Source organism: Dermochelys coriacea, chromosome 25 (genome assembly GCF_009764565.3).
Source record: "Dermochelys coriacea isolate rDerCor1 chromosome 25, rDerCor1.pri.v4, whole genome shotgun sequence".
NCBI lineage: Eukaryota > Metazoa > Chordata > Testudines > Dermochelyidae > Dermochelys > Dermochelys coriacea.
This window is the reverse complement of record NC_050092.1, coordinates 4,955,796-4,965,785: the sequence shown is the minus strand read 5'-3', so window position 1 is coordinate 4,965,785 and position 9,990 is coordinate 4,955,796. Positions and strand designations below refer to the sequence as shown.

The following is a 9,990-nucleotide window of genomic DNA, read 5'->3' as shown; positions in this document are numbered from 1 at the left end:
AGACCCTGCTCTGACCCAGTCTGGCCATTGCCAGACACTGTACCAATGGGAATCCCTTGTGGTTGTCGCATTCCTATAGTAAAAGTCCTCTAGGACTTTATGCACTGCCTGTGTTAGGAGTGTCCGGGAATCCTATGTCCCTATGCCCTATGGGGGCGGGATAGCTCAGTGGTTTGAGCATTGGGTTAAACCCAGGGTTGTGAGTTCTTGAGGGGGCCATTTAGGGATCTGGGGCAAAAATTGGGGATTGGTCCTGCTTTGAGCAGGGGATTGGACTAGATGACCTCCTGAGGTCCTTTCCAACCCTGATATTCTATGACCCAGAGAGAAGTAGGGCAGTGAGCTTTAAGGACAGATACAAGAAGCGCTAGCACAGTGGGGAAGGACCTGGCTGACAGAGGGCTCAGTCAGGTGAGTACGAGCTGTAATTGCTTTGTGTCGGGGTACACTGAGACATGAGCCAGGGAGTCCTGAGTTCTAATCCTGGTTCTGACACTCCATGACCTCAGAAACACCCACATTTTCAGTCTACCCTTAAAAGTTTTCCCGGCATAACTATTTCTGTTAGGAACAGGAAAAAACTCCACATCCCTGTCTGACACAGCTACGCGAGCAGAAGCCCCAGTGGAGATGCAGCGATACCAGCAAAACGAGTCCTTCTATCGGTATAGATGAGTCTGTTTGGGGAACTGGTTTAAACTACATTGGCAAACGCTGTATCTCCACCAGGACAGCTTGTCGGTTTAGCTCTCCTTAGGTTTGGCAGGATTAGATAAAATGTTGATTTCACCAAACACATACAAAAATCTTTCCATCAATAACAGTCAAAATTTACAGCTAGACAAAGTGAGAAAAATACTGCTTCAGAACTTAGTGGAGTTTGATTGAAGGGTATTTGCTTTGTATATTTTGCCATATGATAACAGTTTGCGTTTTAGCATTTACAAAGTGTTAACTTTTTGGATCTCAACATCTGCTGTTATTAAATCATTATTGTCTGCTCCCCCCTTTATTATCTCACCCCCTCATAATTGCCCACAACTGTGAACATTTAAATCAATACAAATCAGGGGTAGGGGGATCCTTTAAACCCATAATTTTGCACAAGTGTGAACATTTAAATCAGAAAAAAAAAAGCTTCAAACAGAATTTTGATATCCGTCAAAATGGTGAAAAAGTAGGACCTGAATTCGGCCCAGCCTAGTTATACAGGCGATCCCGTCTAGTGTAGACAAGGCCTAACTGGAATGATGCCCGCAATAGCTCAGAAACAGGACTCCGGCAGGAGGGCCTGTGCCTGAACGGAGTCCAGCACCGCCCCAGTGAATTCCATCCTGTGGGTTGGTTCTAGGGTCGACCTCTCCACGTTGAGGAGGAGACCCAGCCGTTCCAACGTACACCTGGCCAGGTGGGGTTGGGACTGCACCTGCACTGGGCTTAGAGCAGGACTTGCAGGGCTTGAATCCCAGGGGCTTGGGCCCTCCCAAGGGAAAGCAGTCGGGGCGGAGGGAAAACCCCCCAACCCAACAGCTACTGACTACAACAAAACAAAAAAGAAACTACAAGAAAGAACAGCTACTATTAGAATCAGCTAGGGAAACGTGGAGAACTTGCTAAGCAAGATGCCACGGTTCCAATGACCGTCACGGGCGGTCAGAAGGAACTGATGGAGTGCCGGGTCGGCAGGGTCATATATTGAGCGCCATGGAGGCGCCACTCCAGGGGACTTCACAGCCGACCTGACGGGAGCTGCTGGGGGAAAAAATTTCCGACGGCCATGCATACAGCACGCACACACCTAATTGGAATCGATATGAGCAATCACTCGAAGAAGAATAAAGCAGTGTACATAGGCTTAGTTCTTATGAGCAACCCTACAATAACAAACCAGTGTGCACAATATTGCTCCCACAAGCCACCTTGCAAAAACCAGAGTATGTGTGCCTACTTCTTGTTGGCAACCCTACAATAACAACCCAGTATACTCAGCCTAATTCTCCTGAAAACGTTATGGTGGCAAACCAACTTGCACAGCCCAACACACACGAGTGACCCTACAATAACAAACCAATGCACACCTGATCATCTGGGGGCAGGGGGACAGGGCAGGGACTGAACTCAGGGAAATAGATTTGAGTTTCAAGCTCCACGGTTATTTCTTTTTTCAATAACAACAGAGCTGGGGGAGGCACAAACCCCAAATATCTTGACAGCCCCCCCCCCCCCCCGAAAGTGCCCTTTGGAGCTGCTCACACGTCTGGCATGACCACGGCCCCTTGGGCAGTTCTCAATTCCTACCCACACACGCTGCCCTACACCTAGCTCACGGTGGCTATCCAGTGAGCCGCTTTTGCCAGCAATTGCACCGGTCCATTCTGGCGGCCGCTCTTTGGCTGTCAGAGCAAATTAGCTTTGAGCTAAATAATCAATTAGCTGATCCCCTTCTTGACAATCTCCTGGCCCTCAGTGAGAGGTGGGATTAGGAGCCAAGGGACCTTTGTCTGCCAGCCACCCTGGGGAATTAGCACAGATTTGCTGTTTAAAACAGGGGTCGGGGGGGGCAGGATTTCATCCCAACTTCTACCTGCTTTGCTACCCCATGGCTGGGCTGTGGGAGGGGAAGGACTCAAGCCACAAAGGTTCTTGTGGGCAGCCACAAGATGTTCTGGTTGGGTGGCAAGGGCAGCCCTTTGTATTCACCCCCCAACCCCAGGCTCTGGCGTTAGACCCTCCGAGGAAGCAGCCTGGAGGGGGCAGGGATATTTGCCCCCAAACAAGTCATGTTTTACATCAACAAGCAAGGAGGGGCATGTTCCTCCCCCCTCTACCAGGAAGCCATTCTACTGTGGGAGTTCTGCATAGCCCGCTCCATTCACCTGGTAGCATCCTTTCTTCCAGGGATCCAGAACACACTGGCGGACCGCCTCAGCAGGTCCTTCCACATGCACGAGTGGTCTCTCCGGCCGGATGTCATCCACCCCATCTTCCAATGGAGGGGGTTTCCCTAGATCGACCTGTTTGCCACCCAGTGCAACAGGAAGTGCCCAGCGTTCTGCTCCTTCCAGGGTCGCAGCCCGGGCTCCCTCATGGACATGTTCCTGCTGCCCTGGACAGGTTGCCTGCTCTACGCCCTTCCTCCGTTCCCTCTCGGGCATAAGGTCCTGCTCAAAATCTGCAGGGAGATGGCGAGAGTGATTCTGGTAGCTCCGAAGTGGCCTCGCCAGCTCCCTGCGGTACCCCACGCTGCTGGAGCTGTCGGTGGACATACTGGTCACACTGCCTCTCCTCCCCGACCTGCTCACTCAGGATCACGGTCGCCTCTGCCATCCCGACCTACGGTCCCTCCACCTCAGGGCCTGGAAGCTGCAGGGCTGAACCCCACAGAGCTTCTGTGTTCAGACCAAGTATGACAGGTCCTACTAGGCAGCAGGAAGCCATCCACTAGGGCCACGTATCTGGTGAAGTGGAAGAGATTCTCATGTTGGTGTGACCAGCGCCACACCCCCCCCTCCAGGTGCCGGTGTCCCTCATTTTGGAGTATCTCCTGCATCTGAAACAGCAAGGCCTGGTGGTGTCCTCTGGAAGGGTTCACCTTGCAGCAATCTCGGCCTTCAACCCGGGTGCATCTGGCTGCTCTGTCTTCGCCAATCCAATGGTCGGTCACTTTCTCAAGGGCTTAGACCATCTATACCCTCAGGTCCGTCAGCCCATCCCTGCATGGGATCTTAATCTGGTCCTTTTGAGGCTCATGGGGCCCCCGCTTGAACCACTGGCCATGAGCTCCTTCCTGTATCTTTCCTGGAAGACAGCTTTCGTGGTTGCCATTACATCCGCTAGATGCATCTCTGAGCTGAAGGCCCTCACCTTGGAACTGCCTTACACGGTCTTCCACAGGGATAAGGTGAAACTCAGACCACACCCTGCCTTCCTCCCCAAGGTGATGTCAAAACTTCCATACCAGCCAGGACATTTTCCTACCCGTCTTTTGCCCGAAACCTCATGCTCGTCCCCGAGAACAGTGAATGGTCCCCATTCCCTCAATGTCTGCAGGGCCCTGCCTTTCTACATCGAGCGCACTAAGCCATTCAGAAGATCGACCCAGCTCTTCGTAGCATGGCGGACCGGATGAAAGGCCTCCCAGTCTGCTCGCAGAGAATATCCTCCTGGATCACGTCTTGCTATGAGCTGACCGGGATGCCGACCCCAGCTCTCACCGTGCACTCCACTAGGGCCCAGGCTTCATCAGAAGTGTTCTGGCCCAGGTGCCAATCCAGGAAATTTGCAGGGTGGCGACGTGGTCCTCGGAGCACACCTTCACCTTGCACTATGCCATCATCCAGCACGCCAGGGACAACGCGGCCTTCGGTGGAGTGGTGCTACAGTCCGCGTTTCCTTCACTCCGACCCCACCGCCCAGGTAGGCTTGGGAGTCACCTAATTGGAATCGATATGAGCAAGCACTCAAAGAGGAAAAACCGGTTACTCACCTCTCGTAACTGTTGTTCTTCGAGATGCGTTGCTCACGTTCATTCCAAACCCCCTTCCCCTCTGTCGGAGTAGCCGGCAAGAAGGAACGGAGGGACACCGGGTCAGCAGGGTCATATATTGAGTGTCATGGAGGTGACACTCCAGGGGGTTCCACAGCCGACCCAACGGGTGCTGCTAGGGGAAAAACTTACTGATGGCCGTGCACACAGCGCGCACACACATGATTGGAATGGACGTGAGCAACACATCTCGAAGAACAACAGTGACAAAAGGTGAATAACTGTTTTTTATTGTAGGGTGGCTTGTGGGATCTAGGTTGGGTACACTGGTTTGTTATTGTAGGGTTGTTCAGGGGGTGCAAAACCATGCAAAAAGAAGCAGCAAAATGTTCTGTATGAAATTCCATGAGCCAAAAGTTGGCTCATGGGACCTGGGTGAGCTCTTCTATGTGTGGGGGTTCGCACTGGACTAAGAAGCATGGGCGTTGGGTTCCTGGACTGTCTGCTAACTCGCCGTGGGACCTGGGGTGCCCCTGCCAGCCTGGAAGGAGAGGAGTGAGTTAGTGAGTCCTTTGTGAGTGAGTTAGTGAGTCTTGTCCGTGTGGACTGGAAGATCCGGGGGGGAGAGGGTGAAGTGGGGGCTGTGTCTCAGTCTGGGCCTGAGCAGTGCCTGGTCTTGGCTGGGCTGTTACGTGTGACAGCAAAACATCAGACTGATTCAGCGCTTTGAGGGCTGCATGGAAAGCTGGCGGCGAAGGGGAAGGGCTGTTGTTTGATTAGCCGACTCGAAAATCCTCACTAGCTGTGATGGCCTGTGTTTGTGTGTGTGTGTCCCCCCATGTTTGTGTGTGTGAACCTGATAGGACTCACATCATTCCAGCCCCACCACTGCGGTGGGCCTTGCAGTCTGGGGGCAGCTTTTAAATTCCCTCTCCCCACAGCCCGTCAGGGAAGGATCTCAATGCTCTGCAGTTACAGGCTGCACTTGGCAGACAGGAACTCCCAGCCCCTCGCTCACCATGCCCATTCCATAGCTGGGTAAACTGAGGCATGGAGGTGTGTGGGGTCGGGAGGGGAAGTGATTTGCCTGAGGTCACACAGGAGGCCAGTGGAGTAGAACCCAGGAGTCCTCAGCTGCTCTGTTCACTAGGCAACACCACCTGCCGTCTGCTGAACAACCGAACCAGGAAAAGGGTGCAGGGGGAGGGGATTCTTCCACCCTCTGCATTCTTCCACCCCTGCCCGCGTCTAATCCGCAGCCTGAATGGGGAATAATGGGACCCCCAAGAGCTGAGCCCAGCGTAGAAACCATTGCGATTCCCTTTGGAGAGGATGAAAACCAAATCCCTAATCTGGCCTGAGGCTTCCCCCAGCCCCATTGGTTGGCGGCTGCAACAGGCAGAGGGGGGCACAGGCTGATCCCTTTTAAATTGTCCAGGGCAGAGAAGTTGGGAGAAGTTTTGGCCGTGGTTCCCCATAGCCCTGGGGCCCTCTGTCGTGGGGAGAAGAGGAGGCCGGTGTCCTTCCTGGGCAGGTCAGAAGAGGTGAGAGAGCCTGCGGGGGGTTGGATGTGGAGGATCCTTGGGGTGTTTGGGGGTGACCCTGTCAGCAGAGCCCCCAGGAAGCAGGATGCACCAGGGAGATCAGAGAGCTGCCAGCCCAGGGTGAGTGCTGATCACACGGGCCTGGACTCCCCTCTGCCTGAGGGAGGGTGGGACAGAGAGCAGCCCATGTGCCTCAAGAGAAACGACCCTTTGTAATCAGCATGGGTCAGCTGGGCGCTCCTGAAAGCGGGGGACGGATTGGGCGGGCTAGAGACAGGCACAGAGTGGGGAGATGCAGTGTCGGCCTTCCTTTCCCCAGCTTTGCCGTCCGATCCTGCCCACAGCCCCCCTGCTATGCCAGCCCTGGGCTCTCCCGTACACACAGCCAGGCAGGGCTAAAGCATCATCTGAATCAATGATGCCCAAGGGCAGTTCTGAGACAAGGGGGGATTACGTGTATACATGTCATGGGGGGAGGGCGAATGGTTTTGGGGAGTCCACAGGCATATTACTAGGGATCCTGGGTACAAAGCGCTCCCCAGACATATGCACGTGCACATACCCTCACCCCCACGTATGCACTGAGCATGTGGGGCGCTTGGGGAGGGGAAGAAACACGGGATGTGGGTGAGGAGCATTGCTCTCAGCTGGCCTTGTTCCACACCGACTGCCCCCCTCACTCTGATTGGTTCAGAACAGTTGGCATCAGAAATAAAGGGGAGTGAAGCCATTTATGCCAAGGGCAGGAATCCCAGCACATCACAGCTGCTGGCTGGGGGGCTCTGGGGCTCTGTCCCACCCTGAGGGGCACGGCGAGGGTCCGTTTGTGTGTACAGGGCCATACAAAGGGGCATCCGTGGGAGCAGTATGTACAGACATCCACTGCCAGGGTGGATAGACGTGTGTGTAGCTGAGGGTTCGACATGTGAGCTGTGACCTGCTGGGTGACCTGGGGTAAGTCACAGCCATGCTCCATGCCTCAGTTTCCCTTCCCACCCATTGCCTGTCTGATCCATTTAGACTGTCACCTCCCTGAGGGCAGGGTCTCCCTCTCCCTGGGTGTACAGCACCCTGCACGCCAGGCCCCGAGCTTTGGGCAAGGCCTCTAGATGTTCCTGGAATACAAAGAATAAACAATAATTCAGGCCACATATTTGAGGCCCAAATCTCCGCGTTAGGAGATCACTGGCGTGCTCTGTCCTCCCTCTCTTTGCCAGGCACTGCCCTGCTGTCCCAGTCCCCCAGGCATAACCCCGGACACTCCCCCCACCCCATACGGCCGCTGGGGTGCAGCTGAGTTGCTCTCTTTACGGTGACTATATTTTAAAGCTGCCTTTTGTTTCCAGGGCTCTGGTGTGAGACCCCCGGCTGCCAGCTGGGCCCCTCCAAGTACTACCTCAGCAAGAGCGCTCAGACCCTTGGCAGCATGAACCCCCTCTCCCTGAACTACAGCCTGCACCAGCTGCTGCCTTCCCCGGCCCCACAGCCCTCCTCCCTGCGTGCAGTGAGCGTGGTGGATCGGCTAGCAGGTAGGGTGGGCGAGGAGTGGGGGTCTGGCTTGCGGGGAGCAGGGCGTGGTGCGAAGCATTGCCAATTTACCGGGGTTGTGAGGAGAATTGCAGCAAAGATTGGGAGCTGCCCAGACAGTGCTGGGGGCCGGAGCAGCAGCCTTAGCCCGGTGATGCTGTGATCTAAGGACGCAGGGCCAGGACCCATGGACACACCCAGCCTATTGCAGTCACGTTCCTTATAGGAAATGTACCAGATGGGGACCCTTGAGCTGGGCCTTGCCCCCACCTCTCCGTGTGGGTAGTGTCCAGTACTGGAGATCTCTCCCTGAGCCGGGATGACGGGGTCCTGCTCTGCTCCCAAGTAGGAATAAATGGTTGGGCCTCAGGCGGGTCCGGTCACTGGGAAGCCTCCAAGGAAAGCCGCTGGGTAAGACATGCTGCTGGCCACAGGGGTCTGAGCCAGCTGCATCGTGATGTGTGGGGCACTGCACTGAGGCAGGAAGGGGGATCAGGTCCTTAAAGGTCCTGTGGCACTTTAATTTTTACAGGATCAGGAATATGAACTCAGGTGTCCTGGCCAAATTCCAGCATGGGCGATGCCATTGGCCCTGCCCAGATCCGCCCCGAGAAGTCTCCTTCAGTTTCTAACTGGTTGTGCAGCATTACTGTGGGCTATGAAACAGCTGCCATGCCCTACCCCAGAGGTAGCTGCATTTCAGTGGTGGGTGGATGAGCTCAAGTGAAGCATGTTGAGGTGCTTTCTGAGGATTGTTTTTCTGTGGCTGAGCAGGCCCCAGCAGTTGACGCTGCACTGAGGATTTGAGTTCTTTCATTCCAGTCCCTTTCCTTGCTCCCCAGAGCTCCTGCTGGAAGCACACTATGGGATCCCCCAGAAGCAGCGCCGGAGCCGCACAGCATTCACCAGCCACCAACTGGAGGTGCTGGAGACAGCCTTCGAGAAAACCCACTATCCCGACGCGGTGACCAGGGAACGGCTGGCTGTGCTCGTCAACCTGCCTGAGGCCAGGGTCCAGGTAACCCCAACGGGCGCCCCGCACCCACACCCTGGGGAGCTGCAGACCGGGCTGGATCTGGGCTGCCAGTGGCTCCCTTGGGAGCTGGGCTGGGGGGGTCTAGCTCTTTCAGGAATTTACCCTTTCGGGTCCCTCTGCCTCCCCCACCCCATGGGGTGGTCTGCATCTCCCCCTCCATCTAGAGTGTGTGGGGCAGGGAACCATGGCGCTGTCATGCCTCTGGGTAGTTCTGTGCCCCCCTTGAGGGGGAAGAGCGCCCCAGCAAGCGCGGGTGGATCCCACGTGCACGGTGCAGGCCGCCGGCCGACACCGGCTGAGTCATTAATCATCCCTTTGGTCCCTCCCCTGCCAGGTGTGGTTCAAAAACCGCCGGGCCAAGTTCCGCAAGGGCCAGCGCCAGCGGCCGGACCTGGGGGAGATGGCGAGCCCCAGGGGGGCAGACAGTGCAGCGGGGCGCTCCCTGCTGGGGCCAAGGCTCCGGCCCGTGGCCGAGGGCAGCCCGCCAGGAGCAGAGCATCTCCCGGCCCTTGTGAAGAAGGCCCCGGGTGGTGCGGTGCTGCCATCCCGGTATCCCCCAGGGGACCCTCAGCCAGTGCCCAGCGGGATTTGGCCTCCGGAGGGGACGTGGCCAGGGACAGATCTGAAAAGCAGAGGCCTCGCTGGGCCGAGGAGCAACCTGAGACTGAGCTATCTGCCGGCATTCCCCTTTCCGCCCTACTGGCCAGCTGGGTACAGTCCCTGGCCGGATGGAGCGACCCAAACACCTGCCAGGAGCCAGGCAGGCTGGGGCTGCCCCATCCCACACCAGCTTGCCCAAATACCACCCCGCCCCCTGATCCACCACACCGGGCCCACCCTGACCTGCCTTGAACCCGCAAGCGCCCCCGTCGGGCTGGGCTGAGACCCAGCTGTGTCGCGTCGCTTGTGTGAACTCCCACCGGGGTAGGAGCCCAGCGGCGATGGCTGGGCATGGGGGGTTTCCTGCCCCGCGAGCTCCGTGCTGACGCAGGATGGGGATGGGGCGTTCATGGGTTTGGCCGAATAGACTGTCTGTGTGTCTCAATAAAATGGGTTTTCAATCCCCTCCCGCATGGCTTCCATGGCCCTTCCCCTTGCCTGAATTCCTCCCTTGCTCGTCTTTAGCCAGCATCTGGGTTCCAGGCCGCGCCGGCTCTCCCCTGCTCCCCATGGTGCTGGCAGGGCAGGGCCCAGGGACTGGGGTGCACTCTGGCCCCAGGGGAACTGGGATGAACAGTTCCAGCCCTGCTGCTGGAGCATTTGTGGGCAGCCAGCCACACCGTGCTGATGTTTGCTGTGCGGGGAGGGGCCTTGCCTCAGTGGTCCCCCAAAGAGCCCAGAGACACCAGCTGAGACACCTCTGAAGATACCAGAGGTGGGGAGGGGAATCCAGGGCC

At 56.6% G+C, this 9,990-nt stretch overlaps 1 protein-coding gene across 1 annotated transcript; it reads left to right on the top strand.

Annotated features, from left to right (window-relative positions):
• The first annotated feature begins 2,903 nt into the window (after positions 1–2,903).
• LOC119848392 (diencephalon/mesencephalon homeobox protein 1-like) lies at positions 2,904–9,624 on the top strand. The gene is made up of 4 exons (XM_038384153.2): positions 2,904–4,416; positions 7,377–7,559; positions 8,400–8,575; positions 8,928–9,624. The coding sequence occupies exons 2-4, from the start codon at positions 7,457–7,459 to the stop codon at positions 9,474–9,476; spliced, it is 828 nt and encodes a 275-aa protein (XP_038240081.1). The 5' UTR covers positions 2,904–4,416; positions 7,377–7,456; the 3' UTR covers positions 9,477–9,624.
• Positions 9,625–9,990: the final 366 nt, after the last annotated feature.

What these genes read in the sequence shown, in the direction of transcription:
- LOC119848392 (XM_038384153.2), top strand. Translation starts at nt 7,457, where the DNA reads ATGAACCCCCTCTCCCTGAACTACAGCCTGCACCAGCTGCTGCCTTCC. An exon ending in CGTGGTGGATCGGCTAGCAG is followed by an intron (nt 7,560 to 8,399) that starts GTAGGGTGGGCG and finishes CTTGCTCCCCAG; the next exon opens with AGCTCCTGCTGGAAGCACAC. An exon ending in TGCCTGAGGCCAGGGTCCAG is followed by an intron (nt 8,576 to 8,927) that starts GTAACCCCAACG and finishes CTCCCCTGCCAG; the next exon opens with GTGTGGTTCAAAAACCGCCG.